Source organism: Neovison vison, chromosome 3 (assembly GCF_020171115.1).
Source record: "Neovison vison isolate M4711 chromosome 3, ASM_NN_V1, whole genome shotgun sequence".
Classification (NCBI taxonomy): domain Eukaryota; kingdom Metazoa; phylum Chordata; class Mammalia; order Carnivora; family Mustelidae; genus Neogale; species Neogale vison.
The window spans coordinates 15,224,368-15,250,518 of record NC_058093.1 but is presented as its reverse complement, the minus strand read 5'-3'; the positions used below and the strand labels follow the sequence as shown (position 1 = coordinate 15,250,518).

The 26,151-nt window shown below is 36.9% G+C and overlaps 1 protein-coding gene across 1 annotated transcript in view; it reads left to right on the top strand.

The window, feature by feature from the left end:
* RAPH1 (Ras association (RalGDS/AF-6) and pleckstrin homology domains 1) overlaps positions 1-26,151 on the top strand; it is a 95,693-nt gene that overhangs the window by 62,268 nt on the left and 7,274 nt on the right. Inside the window, 8 exon segments of the mRNA XM_044241392.1 lie at positions 4,945-5,022; positions 5,467-5,626; positions 7,023-7,144; positions 8,522-8,587; positions 10,178-10,321; positions 11,350-11,460; positions 21,586-21,684; positions 22,759-22,879. Of these exon segments, the coding sequence (XP_044097327.1) occupies positions 4,945-5,022; positions 5,467-5,626; positions 7,023-7,144; positions 8,522-8,587; positions 10,178-10,321; positions 11,350-11,460; positions 21,586-21,684; positions 22,759-22,879 (901 nt within the window).

Sequence of the window (26,151 nt, the reverse complement as noted above, 5' to 3'; positions counted from 1 at the left end):
AGAAATTCACTGGCCGTCTCTTAGCAACTGTCACTCTTTCTATCAGTATTCTAATTTTTACACTCAAGAGAGTGCTTTAACACTTTGTAACCACAGCATTGGCTTTCATTTAATCATAAGATCTTCACTGAGTTTTTGTTCTTTATGTAAATTTGAGGAGACTTGGCATTTGATGGTTAGTGATAGCTGCGCAGGAGTTTTTCAGGTAGAAAATGGGTTGTCTTTTGCTCTTTCAAGAGACAGAGTAGAAGAGAAAGTTGTTATACGTGTGAGATATCTTTTACTTGTGTTGAGGATGACTGAGGAACAGACAATGTGAAGAAAAGGATAGTCAGAAGATAAGGGGGCTGAAGACTTAAGACCTTGAGGTTGTCTGCATTAGCAAAAAGAGGAGAACATGAGATGACTAAAGCTTTGTTCTTTGTATTGAAATTAGGCTGCAGACATTGAACATAGACTTACATTGCCTTTATAAGTAAACTATCAAGTATCTTCTTCCTGTACAGTCTAATCACATCAGCAAAGATTTATTGATCTTGCACGCTTTATGAGCTTAAAACAATTTCTTCCTCTCCTGGGTTGTAATGGTTAAAAGTAAAGGTATGAATATATCTACCATGGTAATGTAGGTAAAGGTCAAACTTTCTGAGAAACAGGTTATCCATGGGAAGCATAAAACACTATGACTCTTGAGGGACGCCTGGGTGGCGCAGTTGGTTGGACGACTGCCTTCGGCTCAGGGCGTGATCCTGGAGTCCCGGGATCGAGTCCCACATCAGGCTCCCAGCTCCATGGGGAGTCTGCTTCTCCCTCTGACCTTCTCCTCGCTCATGCTCTCTCTCACTGTCTCTCTCTCTCAAATAAATAAAATAAAATCTTAAAAAAAAAAAAAACACTATGACTCTTGGAATTTGATACAAGTATTTATATTTTCAGTTCTGCTCCGGTGATGATATTCAGACTCTAAAAGTAAGAAGTATCTTGATCAGTTGTTTCTTCAAAAAGCTTCTAGCAAAGATCATCCTTGTTGATAAACTGGAGAAGAATAAACTAAACTTTGCCTACGCTGAAATTAAGCACATAGCTCCTAAATTTGAATTTGATAACAGTTTTAAAACAGATCAATTTATGTAGTTATTAAAGAGTATTATTGTGAGCAAATGAAAGAGCTAAATTTGGATGTTAAAATAGCCCCACCTAGGTGCTTTCCAAAAAGATGGTTTCTTATTGATGGCTAGGAAATCCAATTTGTTTAATGTATGTTAAATGGTTGCGCTGAATCTCTTGTTTCTTTAATCCTTTCTTCCACCATGTCAGCATTTTTCCTGCTAGCCTGTAGAACAGAAACTTAGTTTAAACTAATCTTAAAATTCAATGACTTTTTATATCAGTCCTTCAGGAGATAGCACTGGTTGTGTTCTGTTGTATTTGGCAAATAATATTACAATAAAATGGGAGTATGAAAGTACTATTTTTATATTTCTAACCAATATCAGAACGTAATTATTTAAATTTGTATATGTCTTTTTAAAATAAACTGAATTCTGGGGCGCCTGGGTGGCTCAGTGGGCTAAGCCTCTGCCTTCGGCTCAGGTCGTGATCCCAGGGTCCTGGGATGGAGCCCCACATTGGGCTCTCTGCTCAGTGGGAAGCCAGCTTCCTCCTCTCTCTCTGCCTGCCTCTCTTCCTACTTGTGATCTCGGTCTGTCAAATAAATAAATAAAATCTTTAAATAAATAAATAAACTGAATTCTTTTAGAGCAGTTTTAGATGCACAGTAAATTGGAGGGGAAGGTACAGAGATTTCCCATATACTACCTGCCCCCACAAGTGCATAGCCTCCCTGTAATCAGCATCCCACACCAGAGTGGTATATTCGATACAACGGATGAACTTTTCTTGACACAACATTATCACCCAGAGTCCACAGTTTACATTAGGGTTCCCTCTTCATGTTGTTCATTCTGTGGATTTGCACAAATGTGTAATGACATGTCCTACACCGCGTCAGGCAGTATAGCTTCGCTCGGACAAAAGTGCTGTGTTCCACCTAGTCATCCCTCCTGCTCCCCAGCCCCTAGCAACCATAATCTTTTTACCATCTCCATAGTTTTGCCTTTTTCAGAACGTCCTATTGTTGGAATCATACAGTATGCAGCCTTTTCAGATTGGCTTCATTCACTTAGTAACGTGCATTTAAGTTTCCTCAGTGTCTTTCCATGGCTTGATCATTTCCTTTTAGCACTGAGTAATATTCATTGTCTGGATGTAGCACAGTTTACCCATTCAGCTCCTGAAGGCTCTCTGCGTTGCTTTTAAGTTTTAGCAATTAGGAGTAATGCTGCTAAAAGCATCTGTGTGCAGATTTTTGGGTGGAGGGAAGTTTTCACCTCCTTTGGGTGGATCTAAAGGAGCATGATGACTGGATCATATTGTAAGAGCATGTTTTTTTTTATTAGAAACCACCAAACTATCTAACTATCTATCTGTCTAACCAGTGTGGCTCTGTCGTTTGTCATTCCCACCAGCAATGTATGTGAGTTCTTGTTGATCCTCTATTTCACCAACATTTGATGTTTTCAGTTTTTCGGATTTTGGCCATTTTAATAGGTTGTATAGTGATAGCTCGTTTTAATTTGGTGTTCCATAAAGATATATGATATTGAGCATCTTTTCATGGGCTTATTTGCTATCTGTGTACCTTCTTTGGTGAGTTGTTTGTTCATGACTTTTACCCTTTTTTTAAATGGGTAAATTTTTTTAAATGGCTAAATTAAATTTTAAGTTTCTTTGAATATTTTAGATAGCCTTTTTATCAGATAAGTTTGATAAATTTCAAATATTTTCTCCTAGTCTATAGCTTTTTCAAAATTCTTGTCTTACTCTTTTGAGTATTTTTCTCTTAAAAATATTCTTGGCTTGGGGGATTTTTTTTTTAATTTCTGCAGAATAATTACAAGGCTATAAAAGAATTTAGCCTTTTAGAAGTTCATGTTTATATTCCACATACACAAAGCATTGATTTTATGTATCAGTCTTTCCTTATCAGGCTTCGAGATTTAAATTTGCCTTTCAGAGACATGAAGTAAAACTTGAAAATATGCCTTGGTAAATTTTTCCTCTCTGTAACAGCCGTTCATACTAATACAAAGATGTGTCAAATGAGCCATGAGAAACAGAAGGTCATTATCCTATTGAGAAGACATTCATAAAGCTCCTGCTTCCCTTTTTCTCTTCAAAAAAAAAAACCAAAACCAAAAACAACAAAACTGTCAACTGGTTTCATGAAACCATTGGGAAATGATAGTATTCAAAATTCCTTTCTAGAGTAGTGCTATACTCATAAGAAACACAGGGTTTGGTAATTAAACTAACAATGATTTGTTTATCTAAAACGAATTATTCCAGAAACTGAGAGTTTTAATGACAGTAGCATAGTGATCTTATTTGTATAGCCTGCATTAAAAAGAAAAAAAAATTATTTTATAATACACAGGCAACATATTTTATAATTATGTTATTTGTTTATATGCATAAAGGCGATATAATGATTTGATCTTTTAATCAAATGAATACATCTATAACAGTTTTAAGAATCAAGTCTTACCTTACCCCTTCCATTGTTAAAATAAAGTTCTTTGTTCTCTGTCTAATTGGGTTTACAGATAGTATTTCCACACCTTGGTTATGATGTTAATTCACTGGCTCCTCTCATTGAAAAGGATCCGATTTCTGGCAAACAAGCTCCACTGTCTTTCTAACTACTGTTTTCTCGTTCTGTTCTACCGAGTAGTAACTACTAAGCTTGAAATGAGGGAAGATATCTGTTTAGAGTGTGAAACGGATGGCTTTTCATCATAATCTAGAGCAGATAAAAGTAGCTGATATAACTAGATCTTTCTTTTGTTTTAAGTCTTATATTAAATATAGGAATATGTAAGATGGCAGTGTATATTTTCCTTAGATGTTTTCAAGAGTAATCAAAAACTTAGAGTTGGAAAGTAATCCTTCATACAAAGTGAACATTTACTTATATTAGTTTTTCTCAACTGAAGATTAAGACTACAGTGTACAATGGCCTATTGCTGGAAAGTACAAGTAAGTACTGGTGTTACAATACTATATGTTATTTTAGGAAAAAATAAATGGTATGATTATAGTTCTTGATAATTTTATTACTATTTATAATCTAAATTTTATATAGAAGTTACTAGAAGTTAAATATTTGGAAAATTATATTTAGCATTTAAAAATTTCATCAGTGAATTAATAGAAACATATTTGAGTTTACTAACATGAGACATTGATTATATTGTGTACTTTTCAAAGCGGAATGAAGCCCAGAGTATAATGCAGACTTCTCTCTTTGCATTAGTATATTGATAAGACATACCTGTATTTTTTATTAAGGATTTTTTATGTGGTTGCAAAGAAATAAATTGACTTTTTTCTGCTGTTTGATGATGATGATACATTTTCAGTATAATAAAACAAAACATTAGTATGCAGAAGATTGCCCGTGCTTCAGAGGCAGGTATAAATTCTGAGTTGAGGGACTGTGCAGGTATGGCAAAGTGGCAGGCCAGCACATAGCCCATTATACAGCCCATTATACACTCCCTTTTTCTCCTGTCTGAAATTCATCTGCTTCAGATTGACAGAATCAAACTCATTAATTTGCTATATCACAGATTTCTTTTTCTCTAGAAGATGGAATCTAGTCTTACTATAAGAGATCTTCAAGTCTGCATATTAGAAATGTTCCTTTGCACTATGTCTGTTCTCACTTTGTGAATAGGGTTATTTTTTAAATGTGCTCTCTCTGTAAGTATCTGAAGTTATATTCCTGAAATTGAATACTGGCAACATCCTTGAGATAAAAAGACTTACCAGAAATTCTCATTGTTTCAGCATTAGTTTATCTGCAGTGCTTTGTGTTCACAGGAAGAACAGGCTGCAAAATTGAAAGCTGAAAAGATCAGAGTTGCCCTGGAGAAGATTAAAGAGGCACAAGTGAAAAAGGTGATATTTGGGCTTTTTCCTCATTTGGGATTTTTTTAATCAGTTTTTATCAGATTTATAAAGAATTGCCTTGTTTATATAACACATCTTGAAGATACAGAAAGGTAGAGGGATATTTCTTCCTAATATATTTTTCACTTATGTTTTTTGTAGATAAAATGTTTAGAAAGAAATAACTTTCTGTTTTAAACTCTCCTAAAAAAGTAAAACAAAATTGTCTTATTATAATCTTAAACCCGTTGTTATAATTTCAAAAATGCTTTCCATTTGTTTAGATGTGTTATTTGATACCTAAATTTAGAGCATCTTTCTTGTGTAATAAAATCATTTGTGTTTTAATTCATATTTAACTAAGAACATTACTCAGTGTTACTTGATATTGGAAGAAATTTCTAGAATGCCTAGTTTTTGGTTTGTATTTAATTTCCTTTTTACCTGTTATAGTTGGTGATTCGAGTCCACATGTCTGACGATAGTTCTAAAACAATGATGGTGGATGAGAGGCAGACAGTGAGACAAGTGCTGGACAACCTAATGGACAAATCCCACTGCGGTTATAGTTTAGACTGGTCGCTGGTAGAAACCATCTCTGAATTACAAATGGGTTAGTAATCTAATTGCTTCATTTACTTTTTAATTTCTATGCAATCCTAACAGTTTTCATGTTAACTAAAGCACTTTGAGTCATCTTTTTTGCCCCCCTCTATATAGCCTTAGCTTTTTACATTATCTTTTTTTCCTCCAAGTATTTTGAGATTTCTTTGGATACAAGATCATTTCCAGTTCACTTCAAATCTTCTTATGGCTGAAACAGTTTTTTTTTTTTTAAATAACAAAATACTTTTTCCCTTCAAATTACTGCATAGACAGACACATTTACTAAGACCATTCTGTTTATTCAGATTTGTTCCGAATTTCTTTAACCAGCATTTGACTTTCAGGGAAAACATAAAACCTATGTTTTTTATTTTTAGCTAGATGTACTAAATCTTAATTTCCTGTGGTTTGTAGTTTAGCGTGGTATTCTCTAGTTTTAAAAATTCCTCATTTTTAATGCCATAATTGACTCTTAAGGTTTCCTTATTATAATGTGTGATTATGGAAATTGTTATTTTATTAGGTATTGTTGATTCTGTAATCAATGTCAACTTTATATTTTATTTTAAAAAGTATTTGCATTGCTCTTAGTACCTATATATTTAAATATTTCACAGTGGTTTCCAGAGAAATAAAAATTTAATAACCCTTTTGTCTCGGAACACACATACATAGCCCCCAGAAACTAAAACATGTTATTAGTTTATTAACACGTATAAAATGTATTCTAATAATACTCAAAACTATTCTTAGAGAATTAGAAAGGTTTGAGTTCAGAGACGTGGCATCATGATACACAGAAAATGTTTGGATACTAATTTTGGGAATATGTCTATGGCTGTAGGTTAAAGACCCATGTATATAATATTTCTCTACTCCCGTTTATGTAATTGGCTACAATGTCTTTTTTCTTTTCTTAAGATTTTTATTTATTTATTTTAGAGGGAGAGAGAGAGCACGAGCTGGGGGAGAGGGAGAAGAGGAATCCGAGCTCTGCTGGGCAGGGAGCTGGAGGGCGGGGCTCAGTCCCAGGAGCCTGAGGTCATGACCTAAGTTGAAGGCAGATGCTTAACTTGCTGAGCAATCCAGGCACCCCTGGTTTTGGGGTTTTTTCAGGGGTGGATGGGAAAAAGCTGAAGGCTGAAGAAGACCTAACAGAAAACCTAGATTTTAGTCTTCATTTTTCTATGTAGCAGTTGTGTGACTTTGCTAAAATCCATTAACACAGTGGGCACGTTTCCATATTTGTAAATAGAGGGAAGACTGGATCATTTCTAAGGACTAAGAGCCATAATGTCGAGTAAAATTCTGTGATTCTGCTTGGAATTATTTCACAAGGTTTCAGGTCTTTGATGCAGCTCTGATGAATACTAACAAAATATTGATATTTTATCTTGGGACAGAGAGAATCTTTGAAGACCATGAAAACTTGGTTGAAAATCTTCTTAATTGGACAAGAGATAGCCAGAACAAGCTTCTATTTATGGAACGTATAGAAAAATATGCACTTTTCAAGAACCCACAGGTGAGGCCAATATCTTACAGAGGTCATGATTTCTAAATATTCATCTTATATTAGTCTATTACTTTTAAGTTAATAGAGCTAAAAAACTGGCAACCTCCTGGTTGGGGTGTTGTAGTTGCAAAACCCCCTGGGAACATTTACTGCTGCTGAGGTGGAAGGTCTGCTGGACCCCAGGTGTCAGACCTCAAAGAGATTACCCGCCACCCAGAGCCAGATGGCGTGAGCCCTTGGGGCAACAGAAGTGACTCCAGGGAGTTATCAGGTTTTTGCTTTTTGTAATCCAGCCTGTTGAACCCAGCTATTTACTGGGTGAGCTTCTCATCCATCAAAGAAAAGTACTTACGTGTTTAAGTTCTCTACTTGCTCCATTTATCCAGTTGACACTTTATTTTAATATCTTTTTTTAATCTCAATAACCTTGATTATAAATGTTTCCACATTTAATATATGTTACCTTGATTTGTTTGGCATCTGTTTATTCCAGAATAATGTTTGAATTAACAATTAGTAGTACACAAATATTTTATAAAAAATCAGTAGGTGAAAAAGTAGTATTAAAAAGTAGTAATGAAAGATAGTAGCAGTGTTAAAAGTATTAAATATCCTTCAGACAGCTTAATCATGACACATCTTTACTGAATGATTTTAGTTAAGTAATACACATTTGGAAATACCAATAGACTTTTTTTTTAAGATTTTATTTATTTATTAGAAGGCATGAGAAGGCAAACATCAGAGGAAGAAGCAGACTCCCTACCGCGCAGGGAGCCCGATGTGGGGCTCAGTCCCCTTATTCCAGGATCATGACCCAAGCCAAAAGCAGTTGCTTAACCAACTGAGCCACTAGGCACCCCTACCAATAGATTTTCTTATAGGTGATTGGAAAAAAGTATTTTATAAAGCACTAATTGTTGGAATTCAGATTTTAGTCAAGGCAAGCAAGTAATATTATGATAGTCTCAGAGAATTAGGGATTTCTTTTTTCAAAGCCAGAACATAAATTGAGAGTTCTGCATCTGGGTCAGTTAAGCTTAGCATATTTAAAGGAAATTTACCTTACCCATTGTACTTAATTTATAAACTTTTCAGGTCCCTTCATTAGGTGTACCTAACATTTGTCAGCTGTTGGATGTAGTATCATCTCAGGATTTGGGGAAGGTCAGTTTATGGAATAACTCAAGATAATGGCTAAAGTAAGGAAAAGCCAGCATTAAGCATTTTAGCAATGATGCTCAGGCACAAGTTCATGTTCAAAGCAGTAATCCTGTCATTCTATAAAGGCAGACACAGTTGCTGTATCTCTAGAAGGAATCATATATGCACCTGTGCCAAGGACACAAACCTGTGGATTTAACTTTCCTTTATTTATTTTTCCAGAATTATCTTCTGGGGAAAAAGGAAACTGCTGAGATGGCAGATAGAAACAAAGAAGTGCTATTGGAGGTATGACTCTTCAGTCCCCCCACCCCCTTTTTTCCTGCACGTTACATATTAAAATATTAAGTACCTTTTTTGAAGTCAAGTATGTCAATGCTATATATTCACAATTACACTTGGAACTAGAGAAGCCTATATTCCTCCATAGCCTGGGGGGAAGAGTTCAGCTATGTGAATATTAAACCACTGAAGAACCTCTTAAAAACTGTTATTTTTATTAGGGAGGGCACGGATTGCATGGAGCACTGGGAGTGGTGGAAAGACAATGAATACTGTTACACTGAAAAGAAGTAAACAAACAAACAAACAAACAAAAAAAACCCTGTTATTTTGCCAAGTAATATATTAGGGGACTAAAAAGAGTCATGAGCTGTTAGGGGCAGACAAGTGGGGGAAAGAGCTAGTCAATGAAGGACATGATTGTGGGGCTTTATTTGCTCACCCAAGAGAAGTCTGAATATACTAGTAATTACAAAATATTTCAAGCTTTAATTAAAATAACTCAATTTAAAAAATCATAATCATTTAAATACATATTTACATCCCCTTATTTTAATAAACCAAATTCAAATATAATTCAGTTTTTAGCTTTTTGGCCTTTGCCGATTTTAGAGAACTAAAATCAAAGAAGGTAGTATGTTTGAAAACCAGAATAAATTCTTAGCAACAAGGCGATTAGGAAGATGAAGATCAGCACTCAATTTTTCATAGTGATAATAGCTACAGTTAAAAATCTTCTTTATTCCTGGTTTCTCTGTACTTTGGGAAAAGATAAGTTAATTTAGGCTCAAAATGTCCTATGTTAATATTTAATGAGGATTTCTGGTGTTTTTTTTTTTACCAACTATATGGTTGATTTTCAATTACGTTTTTATATTAGACATTAGAATTCATAATTTTGAGTTTGTTTGCATTCCTTTTAAATTAGTTTGGTTTTTTTTTAAGATTTTTTTTTTTTTTGACGGCACTAGTAGGCAGAGAGGCAGAGAGAGGGGGGCGGTGGGGAACCAGGCTCCCCACCGAAGCAGAGGGCCCAATGCAGGGCTCTATTCCAAGACCCTGGGATCACGACCTGAGCCAAAGGCAGTGGCTTAACCCACTGAGCCACCCAGGCGCCCCCTTTCAAATTAGTTTTAAATATTTAAAAAATAAATGTCCTCTTTGTTTTAGAATCATGTAAATTGATAGTTTTAAATTGTGAGCGTTTACTCATTTAGCATGTTGCTTTTTTTAAAAAAAATTTAGTTTGACAGCTAATCTAAATGTGTTGTTAATTTGGAGAATTAGTCCATGCTTTTGTTAACTCTGACACTAAATTTAGTGTCATCTAAATGCATCTGTGCTCTGCAGATGCATTTAGACCCTGTTGTATGCAGCTCAGCTGACAACTCAACTCAGATTCTTCAAAACAATGTTAGGGAAAAGTTCATAAGGACTGCCATAGTGGTTTCTAATTGAGGCAATAGTAGCAGTGTAACCTTATTACCAAAGCCACTTCTGTGGTTTAATTATAGTATGAACTTCACAGGAATAAACACAATTTTTTTCTGAGAATCCAAAGATCGCATGTTTTTCCAAATCTTCTTCTTCTTTTAGGAATGTTTTTGTGGAAGTTCTGTAACTGTGCCAGAAATTGAAGGAGTCCTGTGGTTGAAAGATGATGGCAAAAAGTCCTGGAAAAAGCGTTATTTTCTCTTGCGAGCATCTGGTATCTACTATGTCCCTAAAGGAAAAGCAAAGGTGTGTCCCTCTGCTGACTTTTGAGCTTCCTCATTATGACAGTTGATTTTAATTTGTAGTTAAGTATGCCAACAAGATGAATCCAGGCTTTGATTTATTTCAGTTCTTTTTTTGTTTCTTAAAGATTTTATTTACTTATTTGTCATAGAGTAAGAGGGAGAGCACAAGCATGGAGAGTGGCAGGCAGAGGGAGAAGCAGGCTCCCTGCTGAGCAAGGAGCCTGATGCGGAATTCGATCCAAGGACCTTGGGATCATGACCTGAGCCAAAGGCAGACACTTAATCAGCTGTCCCTTGTTTCAACTCTTGTAGGACACACAGAATATTGCTTTGCTTTGTTTATTGATCTGTTATAAAGAAGAAGAAACCTGGAAGTGTTTGCTCTCTGGTCATTCATTGGGCCCATTTCAGTTCTCTTGGCACATTTGAAATCATACTTTTCTTTATTATTTTCAGAACTTCTGTCAGAGTAGTTTTGGCTTGTTATTGTTTGGGGGAGGATAGCTTTGTGGGATTACAGGCATTTCCACTCTGCTTGGATAATAGCTCCTGCTGAGGGCCCCCTTGGTAGAGGCCGTTTCTGTGCTTAGCGGGACCTGCACTGTTTTAAACTCCTTATAGCATCCTCTCATCCAGGCTTTACCACCCTCCCAAGAGGCACATTTTGTTGCCTCTTTAAGGTGAGGAAGCCCTGACTTTAGAATCATTGTACTTGAGCTATGTATTATGAGCACTGAACTATATGATATTTTCTTATTTTTTTCCAGAGTTCTACTATATTGTATTTAATATACTATATCATATTTAAAGTCTCCTTAAATGCCACCCTTTCCAAGCAAGTCTGTGTTCATTGTGAATGGCAGACAGTAAGTGAGATGGACTGCTTTTTTGTTGTATCCTGGGTTAAAGAAGGAACATTTTTAGAGAATCTCACTGTCTTGTCATCTGCCACTAGCAACTGTTACCAGGTATGATATTTGCTTGTTTATACATTATTGTTAATTCCGTCTTATGGGTATTTTTATCTAGGTCTCTCGGGAACTGGTGTGCTTTCTCCAGCTGGATCATGTCAATGTTTATTACGGACAGGATTACAGGAACAAATACAAAGCACCTACAGATCATTGTCTGGTGCTCAAGGTAAACACATTTCCTTTTTAGGAATTTTAATTGATGTTAGGCATAGTGTGAGTTATTGCACATTTTAGAATAGTTTAGAATAGCTCTATCAAGTATACTGTTTTTGCTTTTTCTATAGGCTTTTAAAGGAATGGTGAAGAATGGTAAGGAAAAGAAGTATATGCTCACACCGCAGCTGACCTCTAGCTAAATAGTGCTAATTAGATTTATGCTACTGATAAAGACAACATTTTAAAATTCAAGATAATTATGGAGATGATTATATTTTTCTCATTGGCTCTGTTCTTTTGTCACCTCTTGGTGACTACTTAGTTCTCCATATTTGTATCATGTCAGTTGGGTTTGGGGTTTTGAGGTGGAGTTTTTGATTGCTTTGATAAAAATAAAAATACCATTGTAATGGTGCCCCTTTATTAAATAATCCTTTTTTGGAGAATACCACTGTATCATTTAGGTTACAGCAGCAAATAATTTTCTAAAAGTCATTACAAAGTAGCTTAATCTGGCAGTTTTGAAAATTAAGTCCAAGCTCCCCTGGGAATCCCAGACTTTGTCAAAGGGTCTGTGATGTCAAAATTATTATTCCAGTAATGCTGGGATGTTACTTGCCTTTTATACTCATTCTCTCAAAATTGTATAGTGGAGTTTCCTGGGAGATTACATGATATGATCATGATATCTTTGCTCTCTTGGGTAGTGGAAGAAATATTTGTATATTCTCGTATTTTAAATTTTTCATAGTTGTAATCTTTGTCAGTGGTAAATATCAGTAGACATAGTAGATGTAAACCATATATGTGAAAGTTACTTGGTGTGGGGGGTATCCTTATAATCTGAAGATAGTAAGAGTCGGTTACTTCGGTGGTTCAGGGTTGTCAGTAAGAAACCAAATTCTTTCCTTCTTCCCCTGCTCCATCTTCTTCGTGTCAGCTTGTCCTCGGACTGGCTCACCACACACTTGCAGGTGACCATTGCAGTGCTAGGCATCACATGGATGATGGATCCATGCGGTGGATCTAGCAAAATCCAGCAGAAGAGGAGGGACTGTTTCTTCCTATCTTTGTCTCTTTCCAGCAGAAGAAGAGGAACTGGTTCTCCCAGTACTTGTCCCAAGCCTTCCTCTTGAGAGTCATTGGCCTGAGTACAGGCCCACTGTTTTTTTAAATTATTTTTTAAATTGAAGCATAATTAACATTGTAGTAGTTTCGGGTGTATGATGTAATTAATTCAACAATTTTTACATTTCTCAGTGCTAATCAAGATACATGTGTACCCTTCATCTGTTTAATTTCATCCTTTCATCCACCCCCCCCCCAAACCCCCACACCCCGCCACCCCGCCATCCTGTCCTGGCTCATCACCAGTTCTTTGTATTTAAGAGTGTAGTTTTGTTCTCTTTTTCTCCTTTGTTCATTTGCTTTGTTTCTTAAATTTCACAGATGAGTGAAATCATATGATTATTGTCTGACTGACTTATTTCACTTAGCATTATACTTTCTAAGTTCATCTGTGTTGTTGCAAATGGCAAGATCCCTTTTTTTTTTTTTTTAAGATTTTATTTATTTATTTGACAGACAGAGATCACAAGTAGGCAGAGAGGCAGGGTGGTGGTGGGGGGAAAGCAAGCTCCCTGCTGAGCAGAGAGTCCAATGCGGGACTCAATCCCAGGACCCTGGGATCATGACCCGAGCTGAAGGCAGCAGCTTAACTGACTGAGCCGCCCAGGGCCCCGATCCCTTTTTTTTTTTAATGGCTGAGTAATACTCGTGTGTGTGTGTGTGTGTGTGTGTGTGTGTGTGTGTGTGTGTTTATCACATCTTTATCCATTCGTCTATCAGTGGACATTTGGGTTGTCTCCGTAATTTGGCTATTGTAAATAATGCTGCAGTAAACATAAGGGTGCATATATCTTTTTGAATTAGTGTTTTTGTTTTCTTTGGGTAAATACCCAGTAGTGGAATTACTGGATCATATGGTAATTTTTAATTTGGGGGGAACTTCCATACTGTTTAGCATAGTGGCTGCACCAGCTTGCATTCCTACCAGCAGCACACAAGGGTTCCTTTTTTTCTATGTCCTCGCCCACACTTTTTATCTTTTGTTTTTCATTTTAGCCATTCTGACAAGTGTAAAGTGATATCTCATTGTGGTTTTCATTTGCATTTCCCTGATGATAAATGATGTTGAGCATCATCTCATGTGTCTGTTGGCCATCTGTATGTCTTCTATGGAAAAATTCTTTTCTGATCTTCTGCTCATTTTTTGATCAGATTATTTTGGGGGGTTGAGTTTTATAAGTTCTTTATATATTTTGGATTTAACCCCTTAATGGACACATCATTGGCAAATATCTTCTTCCATTCAGTAGGTTGCCTTTATGTTTTGTTGATGATTTCTTTTGCTGTGCAAAAGCTTTTTATGTTGATGCAATCCCAATAATTTATTTTTTATTTTTCCTTGCCTGATAAGACATATTCAAAAATATGTTGTTAGGGTGATGTCCAAGAGATTATTGCCTGTTTTAGGAGTTTTATGGTTTTATGTCTCACATTTAGGTCTTTAATCCATTTTTAGTTCATTTTTGTGGATGGTTTCATCCTTTACATGTAGCTGTCCAATTCTTCCAGGAAGCATCATTTGTTGAAGAGACTGTATTTTCCCCATTATATATTCTTGCCCTTTTTGGGCGTAGATTAATTGACCATACAAGCATGGGTTTATTTCTGAACTCTCTATTGTGTTCCATTGATCTCTATGTCTTTTTTGGTGCCAGTACCATGCTGTTTTGATGGTTACAGGTTTGTAGTATATCTTCAAATCTGGGATTATGATACTCTAGCTTTGTTCTTCTTTCTTAAGACTGCTTTGGCTATTTGGGATCTTCTGTGGTTTCTACAAATTTTAGTAGTATTTGTCATAGTTGTATGAAAATGCTATTAGTATTTTGATAGGGATTGCATTAAAGCTGTAGATTGCGTTGACTAGTGTGGGCATTTTAGTATCTGTTCTTCCGGTCCATGAGCAAGGAATGTCTTTTCATTTCTTAGCGTCATATTTCATTTCTTTCATTAGTGTTCTCCGGTCTTTCACCTCCTTGGTTAAGTTTAGTCAAGTGTTTTTGGCTTAGCCTAGTTAGAATTCACACCCTGACACACGGGGTAGAAGGACATCCAAACAAAATTGGGCTCTTTTAAGAAAAGTAGGGAAGAGGGAATAGGTGTGAGGAAGGCAACCAGCAGTGTGTTTTACAGCCAAAATTAATTATGACCACTGACTGTTATTTAATGCCTTTTGCAACTCATAGAATTCTTAGGTTAAGAGTATTTATATTCTAAGGGGGTTTTGTTTGTTGGCTTATATAATAATTTATGGATTTCATATTTGCTTTTAGTGAATAGGTTAAGCTAAATTCGTATATTCATATGGCCTACTTATTTATGTTTAGAAATATTCAAGGTATTGAAATAAACCATACCACTGGGCACAAATAGTAGTAAAAATAATGCCTATCATTTATTGAAGAACTCTAGGGTGGCAGACATTGCACTAGAAGCACTAGGCACATCAGTGTCCCAGATCTGTTCTAGAGTCCCTATTTTTCAGATGTGCAAACTGAGGTTCAGAGAGATTAATGTTCCTGATGCCACACAAGTATTGGTATTTCTTTTTTCCTGAAAAGTCTTTACCAGATTTTACCTATGTAAGTGTTTTTATTCTTGTGCATAGGAGTTCTAACAAACCAAAAAATGCTGCCACACAAGATCTGTTCAAATGTAAATATTTAAAGAGTTTGATCCTATTTATCAGCTTGGGGCTATAACAACTGAGTCTGAGTTCTTCCAGTAACATGCAGGATACAGGAAATAGATGTTTCTCATGAAATATGACAATGAGGGAATAAATAGGGTATATGTTATCTATTATTTGGAAGAGGTATGTGCTCGCAGCACACATCTGTATGCATGTGTATGCATGTATATAAGTTTCTTAAAGGAAACCTGTGTTTTTTTTTTTTGTTTTTGTTTTTTTTTTTAAAGATTTTATTTATTTATTTGAGAGAGAGAGACAGTGAGAGAGAGCACGAGCGAGGAGAAGGTCAGAGAGCGAAGCAGACTCCCCATGGAGCTGGGAGCCTGATGTGGGACTCGATCCCGGGACTCCAGGATCACGCCCTGAGCCGAAGGCAGTCGTCCAACCAACTGCGCCACCCAGGCGTCCCGGAAACCTGTGTTTTTAAAATTCATATACCACAGTAATTGTTGGAATACAGCTTACCTTAGTCATGTCTAGATTTTCATTCCTGAAGAAATGAAGCAAAGTAATTTATTTTAGTATGTTAGGTAAGAAGGAAAAAGTGATTAGAGATTAGAGGTAGAATATGAACATGAACTTTTCAAACAGTGTTATTAAAAGAAAGATGTTGTATATGATAATGATAGAATAGGTTGGAATGTTATATATTTTGTTTTTTAACTTCTTGGATGTTAGTGAGAGAATTAATTTTCAAGCCTATTTGTGTTCCCAAAGCAATAAGTGGGTAGTATATATTCAGAGGTTTGCCTTTGGCACTTGAACTGGGGTTTTAGAGAATTGCTTTTAGAGTTTTAAGAATTATCTGTCTCAATCTAATTTTTGGCATAAATAGAAAAAAGTAATCTGATAGCACAATAGTAATCTGGAATTTCTTACTGTATTCTTAGATTTTTTTTAATTCTCAAGTTTTTTATCTTTTATCAGAGAATGCAGACTTTCCAAATCCATGTCATTTTAAAAATGAAATAATGACCTTTCTTTCTTTTTTTTTTTCCCCACCTTTTGGTCGGCCCCTTTATTTTTTTTTTTTCTTTTATTATTTCTTTTCAGCGTAACAGTATTCATTGTTTTTGCACCACACCCAGTGATCCATGCAATCTGTGCCCTCTCTACTACTCACCACCTGGTTCCCCCAACCTCCCACCCCCCCCCGCCCCTTCAAAACCCTCAGATTGTTTTTCAGAGTCCATAGTCTCTCATGGTTCACCTCCCCTTCCAATTTCCCTCAACTTCCTTCTCCTCTCCATCTCCCCTTGTCCCATGCTATTTGTTATGCTCCAGAAATAAGTGAAACCATATGATAATTGACTCTCTGCTTGGCTTATTTCACTCAACACAGTCTCTTCCAGTCCCTTCCATGTTGCTACAAAAGTTGGGTATTTATCCTTTCTGATGGAGGCATAACACTCCATAGTGTATATGGACCACATCTTCCTTATCCTTTCGTCTGTTGAAGGGCATCTTGGTTCTTTCCACAGTTTGGCGACCGTGGCCATTGCTGTATAAAATTGGGGTACAAATGGCCCTTCTTTTCACTGCATCTTTATCTTTGGGGTATATACCCAGTAGTGCAATTGCAGGGTCATAGGGAAGCTCTATTTGTAATTTCTTGAGGACTCTCCACACTCTTTTCCAAAGTGGCTGGACCAACTTGCATTCCCACCAACAGTATAAGAAGGTTCCCCTTTCTCCACATCCTCTCCAGCACATGTTGTTTCCTGTCTTGCTAATTTTGGCCATTCTAATAGGTGTAAGGTGGTGTCTCAATGTGGTTTTAATCTGAATCTCCCTGATGGCTAGTGATGATGAACATCATCACATTCATGTGTCTGATAGCCATTTGTATGTCTTCATTGGAGAAGTGTCTGTTCATATCTTCTGCCCATTTTTTGATATGATTATCTGTTTTGTGTGTGTTGAGTTTGAGGAGTTCTTTGTAGATCCTGGATATCAACCTTTTATCTGTACTGACATTTGCAAATATCTTCTCCCATTCTGTGGGTTGCCTCTTTGTTTTGTTGACTGTTTCCTTTGCTGTGCAGAAGCTTTTGATCTTAACGAAGTCCCAAAAGTTCATCTTCGCTTTTGTTTCCTTTGCCTTTGGAGACATATCTTTAAAGAAGTTGCTGTGGCTAATATCGAAGAGGTTACTGCCTATGTTCTCCTCTAGGATTCTGATGGATTCCTGTCTCACGTTGAGGTCTTTTATCCACTTTGAGTTTATCTTTGTGTACTGTGTAAGAGAATGGTCGAGTTTCATTCTTCTACATATAGCTGTCCAGTTTTCCCAGCACCATTTATTGAAGAGACATGACCTTTCTTTCTTAATAGCTGTTCATTTGTTAAGGGGGGAACAGTTTGATTATATATTCTCTTTGGAATCTTTAAGAATTTAAATGTTAAGCTTCTCGTTTTTGGCAAAGAATGTCTCCTTCATACTTGCTCTTAGCTCTTGTGTGAATTTTAATTTTTTTAAAGATTTTATTTATTTATTAGACCACAAGATGGGGAAAGGGGTAGGGAGAGGGACAAGCAGACTCCCCACTGAGCAGGGAGCCCAACTCAACTTGGGCTCTGTCTCAGGACCCTGGGATCATGACCTGAACCAGAGGCGGATACTTACCCCACTTGAGCCACCCAAGTGCTCCTATTGTGTGATATTGTGGGGGGAAAAGAGAGATAGCAGTTAGGAAGATGATTTCACTACTAATAAGACAGAAGTATAACATTATTATTAAGAACATAGGCCCTAGAATTAGATGGCATGGTTTCAAATCCTGGTTTTTTCACTAATAAGCATGAATATGTGAGCAACTTAAAGTTACTGTCTTAACCCCTCTGTGCCTCAGTTTCTCTTCATTTGATGAAGATAGTAATATGTAACTCATTGGGTTTTCCTGAGGCGGGAATAAACTAATTAATATATGTGACATATTTAGTAATAATACCTAGCATATACTAAGTGCTCAATAAATGCCACTTTTTAAAAGAAGTTCTCTCTTAGGGCTCGAACTCACAAGTCCAAGATCAAGAGTTACATCCTCTCCTGATTAAGCCAGCCAGGCATCCCAATAGATGTCACTTTTAATGAAATAATATACTGGTGGAATTGGTGCAGAGCCTGGGTGACCATAATGAAGGCTATAGAAGATGCCTTTATTATGCGGGAGGTTGAAAAAGACAAGTTGTGAGGTCCTGAAATGAAACTAGCAAATGATCTGCAAATACTTAAAGCATATCATAGGGGCACTTGGATGCCTTAGTTGGTTAGGTGTCCACCTCTTGATTTCGACTCGGATCATAATCTCAGGGTCATGAGATCGAGCCCCATGTCAGGCTCTACTCAACACAGTCTGCTTGGAATTCTCTTCTGTCTCCCTCTCCCTCTGCCCCATCCCACTCCTGTGTGCGTGCACGCTCTTTCTCCCCCAGATAAGGAAATAAAATGTTGTGTGTGTGTGTGTGTGTGTGTGTGTGTGTTTTTAAATCATATCATAGTATTATTTGTGGTGTTGTTTGGCTTGTCAGGTAGGAGAAATGAGGAGAAAAGGATAGAGAATTGTTTCTCTTTTATTTTCTGTGATGTTGTATTGATAAAAAACACTCCCTTAGTGTATGGAATGAGTGGAACGCACTCAGGCAAGCCCATGGCCCATGCATGATGGGTAGCCCTGCTCTCAGAAATGGAAGGAATCAGTCAAGAATGGTTGGTGACTCGCCGTAAAGAGGGGGCTGGTGGTAAAGGCTGAGAGCCATCCAAGAGCCCCTTGTTCAGATGTCCGACCCTGTCCTATAGGCGGTGCCCGAGTGACACAGAAAATAGAACAGCCACTCTTCCAGCCCTCGCTGGTCACACCAGTGGAAGCCCTTTCTCAGGCATCCCATTTTATCTTCCGCACGAACTGGGGCTGCTTCTGTTTTGCTCACCGGGTATCCCAATGCCTACCTAAAGATCTGGCAAATCGTTCTTATTCAATAAATACCTGTTGCATGAATGAATGAGATAAAAGTCCCCTTCCTTCTTCTATGGAAAAATACATCTTGTCTACCTGTCTTCCTTTGCTTTTGTGAGATTGCTCTGGTGGTTTATTATAATGTGATTTAATAAGGGTGAGGGAATATATTCCGAGAGAATGCTGTGGGACTTATAAGGAGAGAAAACTCTTAAGTATTATTTGGCTAATCTCTCTCTTTTTTTTTTTTTAGTTTTGGGATAGAATTTAGTGATTCGTCAGCTGCATATAACACCCAGTGCTCATTATATCGAGTGTCCTCCTTAATCCTATTGCCCAATTGCCTCTTCCCCTGACCCACCTCCCCTCCAGCAGCCCTCAGTTTGTTTCTTATAGTTAAGTCTCTTATGGTTTGCCTTCCTCTCTGTTATCATCTTATTTTATTTTTCCTTCCCTTCCTCTATGTTCATCTGTTTTCTTTAATTCCACGTATTAGTGAAATTATATGGTATTTGTCATTCTCTGTTTTGCTTAGCATAATACCCTCTAGTTCCATCCACATCGTTTGCCAACCACTTTTTGTTGATGATTTATTGTTTAAAACTTTCACTCTAGCCTTTAATAACTAAATTGGTTTTGGCATTAAATGTTTTATTATAGGAGCTGAACTCTATATAACAATGTATAGAATAGAATAAATGGATTTAAATTTCTCCCACTGTAGACCAGAGAGATTGACTTTTTTTTTTTTTTTAAAGACACCACATACAGGAATGAGCAGGGTTGGGGAGGGGCAGAGAAAAAGAAAATCTTAAGCAGGCTTCATACCCAGCATGGAGCCCGACTCCGGGCTCAGTCTCACCTAACCCAAAATCAAGAGTCTGATGCTTAGCCGACTGAGCCACCCACGTGCCCCAAGATTGATTTATAACAATGCAGATACATATACATAACTTATATGGGTGGTCATATATTTCTGCAGCATTGAGAACTTATCCAAATTGCTTATTTTATTGATCTCATGGATTTCCACAACAAATGTGCTTAGAGAATCTTTAAAGCCTCTTATAGGGCGCCTGGGTGGCTCAGTGTGTTAAGCCTCTGCCTTTGGCTCAGGTCATGATCTCAGGGTCCTGGGATCGAGTCCCGCATCAGGCTCTCTGCTCAGCAGGGAGCCTGCTTCCTTCCTTCTCTCTCTCTCTCTCTCTCTCTCTCTGCCTACTTGTGATCTCTCTCTGTCAAATAAACAAAATCTAAAAAAAATAAAAATAAAGCCTCTTATAATTTAACATAATCTTAAATATTTCCCCAGGTATAATGTAGTCATTTAAAAAAATTTTCTAGAATAATTGAAAAGAGAAGTAATAATTAATAACCATAACATTCAGAACCAAGTATGATTTAGGGTTTTTCTTTCCAGGGAACTAGTGGTTGTGGCCCCGTAGAGTTAAAATACCTTAAGTCTCTTCCAGCAGTTGCATTGTATAGCTGGTCTAGTCAGTCACCTCCCATCCAAACTGGGGCTGGAAAGTGACAACTGAATCCGCTGATGCAGCTGAAAGCTGCTCCTTCCCTGGAGGACATGTGCTGTGGGCAGATAGTGTGCAGAGCAGTGCTCAGTCCACAACAGGGGGCACCACTGCACCAGTGTGAGCGCCCACTTGTGTCCCAGGTGCTGTGCCCTCACCCACCCCGCCTACAGGGTCACTCCCACAGAAGCGCTAGAAGCTTTACCAAACACCCTCTCAATTCCTGATTCCAGTGGTTCAAAGTGAAATTGAAGTCTTCCCTTTTCATAGTCTTGTAGATAAAGAGTTCTCTTGAGTTTGTTAACCTTGATGGACTGTGTTTCTCTGAAATATAGAAGGAGTATTTGGGGATTTGCCATGCTATAAAGGTTTTTTTTTAATTTGCATATCTTGAGCTAAAATTTAACCAGTTTCTTTATAGTTTTTTTTTTAATTTTTAAAATTTGTTTTTATTTTTTATTCATTAAGGAGAGAGCAGGGGGTAGGGACAGAGGAAAGGAAAAAGAGAATCCTAAGCAGGTGCTTGATCTCACAACTTTGAGATCATGACCTGAGCCAAAATCAAGAGTCGGCTGCTAAACCACTTGAGCCACCCAGGCACCCTGCTTTGTAGTTCATTTTGTAAAAATACTTAACGGGCCATTTTATTTGGCCTTATGGCCATATAGGAGGTACAAATTATTTTTGGCCATGACTCTGATGGCCTATAACTTGTCAGAACATTAACACATAATAATCAAAGCTTTGATTATTGATTATTGATTAAGCTTTGATAGGTTTTTCTTTAGTTCTTCAGGGTACTGAATTGGACTTTGCCTTTAATCTCGCAGCACCCACAGATCCAGAAGAAATCTCAGTATATCAAGTACCTTTGCTGTGATGACATGAGGACCCTGCATCAGTGGGTCAATGGTATCCGCATTGCAAAGGTAGGGTGTTCTTTTTTGGTTTGATGGTAGAAGAATTAGGTGTTTTATGAAATGGCTTTGATTATCATGACAGTTATCTAATCATTCATGTTTATTATTTTTTCAGTGTTTCCTGAGGCCTAAGTTTTTTGTTTTAAATGTCTTAGGGAATAAACATTTAACAGTTGGTATCCATGGAATAATACTGCTGGTAAAAGCTTGTGTGTAGATTTATTTTGGCTCTGAAGAACACGGTATATGATTCTTACATAGCAGAGTTTAGCCTAAGCAAAAGAAATTTTTGGAGAATTAAATTGCCTCAGGGTGGGAATAGGGGAATGAATGAAGGAAGGAAGGAAGGAAAGAAGGTGGGGGAGGGAAAGGAAAGGAAGAAGGGGAGGAAGCAAATAAGCAGAACACAGGATTTTTAGGGCCGTGGAAATATTCATACTCTGTGTGATACTATAATGGTAAATGCATGTCATTATACATTTCTCCAAACCCATCCAAGGTACAACACCAAGAGTAAACCTAAGGTAAACTGTGGGCTTTGATTATTATGTGTTAATGTAGGTTCTTTGATTGAAACAAATGCACCCTCTGGTGGAGAATATTGATAAATGAGAGATTGGGCACGGATAGTGGCACAGGGCACGTGGGTAGTTGTTCTGCCTTCCTCTCAGTTTTGCTGTGAACCTAAAACTGCTCTAAAAAAAAAAAGAGTCTTTGAAAAAAATTTTAAGGACATCTTGAAGATGATTACACATAAAACATGAAGGAATATTTATGTGCATTAAGTGAAAATAAAATTTATGATAGCTATAAAATCCAAATTGCTTTGGGAATAACAAAAAAAGTCTTTATATTGATAATGAACAAATCAAATGTTAACTTCTTGCACCTTCCTTAAAATGAGGGTAAATAAGAGTTGATGGTAATTTATTGGTATTAAAAATGATTTTTGAAATATTATAGGTATTAATTTGAATGCAAACTCTGAATCATTAAACAAAAAAGTATCCCCCTTTCTGACGTCATCCATCTGTATCATACCCAGTAATGTTCAGATGTCATCATTTACTGCCTTCTGTTTAGTACGGGAAACAGCTCTACATGAACTATCAAGAAGCCTTGAAGAGGACAGAGTCAGCTTACGATTGGACTTCCTTATCCAGCTCCAGCATTAAGTCAGGATCCAGTTCTTCGAGCATCCCAGGTAGTTTGAAATCCTGACAGCAAATACCAAGACCTCTCTGTAGACTGGTGGCAGGCCTGGTTCTTCCAGCGAGGTTCTTAAAACCAGAGCTGGACCTGATGTCTAAATTATAATGTCTTTATTATAAAACCACCAAATATTTGGTGGTTAGAGGGGACAGTATCATGGACTAGTTCACAAATGTATTTGTTATGGAGCACCAGTATATAGACTTTTAAATCCAAGAGTGTTGTTAAATATATTTATAAAGTTTATTTCGAACTCCATCATACTGCTGAATAGCAACTATTAATGCATACCTGGGGATAGAAAAATTGCTTGGAGAAAGTCTCCATACCCAGAATCCATGATGAAACTGCCTTCCTTCCCCGTTGGTTTCCTGACATCTCAGCAGAGTGGAAATAACTGCAACTAGTTCAGTATCACAGTTAAGGAGGCTGTTTAAGTCATCAAACTTAATAAAGTTTTCCCAAGAAATCAGTGATACTCAGAAAATGCTTATTTTCAGATTCCTACATCCTTCAAACAAGTGTGCTATGATCACACCTTAAAATGAATGCTTCTTTCCCTTCAGAATATTCCATGAATGATAACTGTGTCCTCTAAAAGCAAAATATTTTTGTTCCAACATCACATAAAGTAACAACTTCAGGAAATACCCTTTCATTTTATTTACTAGTACAACATATAAATTAATCTTTCAGTGTATGTTTTTGTCTGGCTATGTATGTACACTTTAAGGAAATTCTACGTTCAGAATCTATTTTACTTTAGGATAAAATAAAAACTATGGACTTTATTTAAAAAGAAGTATTTGACTAAAAAGTTGTATAATTATTTCATCCCTAAGTAAGTAGAAACAAAATGAGAATGTGTATAAACATGGGTTAGTATACATGTATTTCCTAGTGCTGTCCACTAAGAAAAGTAGGAGCAGTGACATCCCAAGAGCAGTGAAAATACAGGGTATCTTCATCTTGGTCTTCTAATACCATTTTCCAGGACAAAGGAACTAGGGCTATGGCAAAGAATAAGATGAGCCTGAAGCCGCTTATGTTGAAGGAAGTGCTCAAAACACACGGTGATGGGGCTGTGCAAAGGGACATGGGAGCCAACCTGAGAGAGTGTCCAGGGGCCAAAGCTGAAACAGTTTGAGCAATGGAATAACAGTATAAGATTATAATCCAAATTATAAATAGCCATCAGTCCATACTGATAAACATTATTAAATACGTAAATAAATGGGGAAGAGGCCGATCTTCTGTGCGGAGTATTTTCTAAATGGTTTATGCAGATACTCAGCCCTCGGGGAGATGGAGCTTAATTCCCCCCTCCTTAAGTGTGGGTCGTGCAGAGTGACTGGTTTCCAAAGAGGCTAGTTGAGTGTGGGGGAAAGGGGAGGAAGTTCACAGTGGAAGAATCTGACAAACAGTACCCCAGCCGAGTGATCAAGGTCAGTACCTTCAGAAATCTATTCTGCTGGTAGTGTGTACCCTTTACCTGATGTGATGAGATTGCCACTTCCTCTCCTCTTGGTCTTCCTCTCCAAATTTCATAACTCAGTCTAATCAAGAGGAAAACATCAACAAATCAAAATTGAGAGACATTTAGTAAAATACCTGATCCAGTACTCCTCAGAACTGTCAAGGTCATCAAAAACAAGGAAAGCCTGAGAAACTATCATAGGAGACATGAAAATTAACTATAATGTTGTATCCTGGATCCAAAAAAAAAAAGACATTATGGAAAAACTAGGGAAATCCAAATAAAGTTTGGAGTGTAGTTAATAGTAATATATCTGTGTTGGTTCCTTAGTTGTGACAAATCTACATGGGAATGTAGCAAGTTAATAATGAGGTCAGTTGGGTGCTGGGTATGTAGGAACTCTTTCTAGCTTTGCAACTTTTCCACAAATCTAAAACTACTCCGAAAATGTTTATTTATTAAAGGGGAAGAAGACACTTGAGGTAATGAATTGAGAAAGGCAAGGTAAAAGTATGTCACAAGTTAAGATTTTTGAAAAATTAAGGGAAAGATTGGGGGAAAAGATGCCATAATCTTTTTTTTAGTTCATATAGCATCAATGCAGGTGCATTAATCCACATTTTTGAAGTGGTGTGGTGCCTTTTCCTAGGCCAGCATCATCCCTCCTTATACAGTGTTAAGTATTATGCAGACTTTTTTTTTTCTTTTTAAGTTTTTATTTAAATTCCAGTTAGTTAACATATAGTGTAATGTTAGTTTCATGCGTATAATATAGTGATACAGCTCTCTCATATAACACCCAGTGCTCCTCACAAGTGCCCTCCTTAATCCCCATCACCTGTTTAACCCATCCCCCCGCCCAGCTCCGTTCTGGTAGCCATCAGTTTGTTCTCTACAGATAAAAAGTCTTTTTTAGTTTGCCCCCTCTCCCTGTTTCTTTTTTCCTTTGTTCGTTTGTTGTTTCTTAAATTCCACACATGAGTGAAATCATATGGTATATGTCTTTCTCTGACAGTCTTATTTTGCTTACCATAGTACTCTCTAGTACCATATACTGTTTTGATGACTACAGCTTTGTAATGTATCATGAAATCTGGGATTGTGATCTTTCCATCTCTCTTGCTCTTTTTCAAAATGACTTTGACTATTTACAGCCTTGTTGTTCCATATAAATTTTATTATTTGTTCTACTTCTGCGACTGATTTGGATAGATTTTGCATGAAATCCTTACATTTCTTTGGACAGTATGAACATTTAAACAGTATTTGTTCTCCCAATCAATGAGCATAGGTTATCTTTCCATTTGTTTGTGTCATCTTCAATTTCTATCATCAGTCTTTCATAGTTTTTGGAGTACAGGTCTTTCACTTCTTTGGTTTGATTTATTCCAAAGTATTTTATTTTGGGGGGTATAATTGTAAATGGGATTATCTTCACTTTTAAATATAAATTGCAAAATTGTATACATTGATGATGAAGAGAGCTCAAGGATTCACATGTTCCAGCCTCCTTTCTTATAGGCTCTTGTTCTGGTTGGTAATTAAATAAGGATGTAGGAGGCTAATGAGGTTGCAACTTTTTAAAAAACACTCAGAAGTTACACAAGAAACAAATGTTGGCAAGGATGTAGAGAAAAAGGAACCCTTATGCACTTTGGGGAGAACGCAAATTGGTGCAGTCACTGTGGAAAACAGTATGGAGGTTCCTCAAACAGTTAAAAAGGGAAGTACCCTACGATCCAGGAATCACACCCTGGGGTATTTACTCAAAGAAGACAAAGACATTA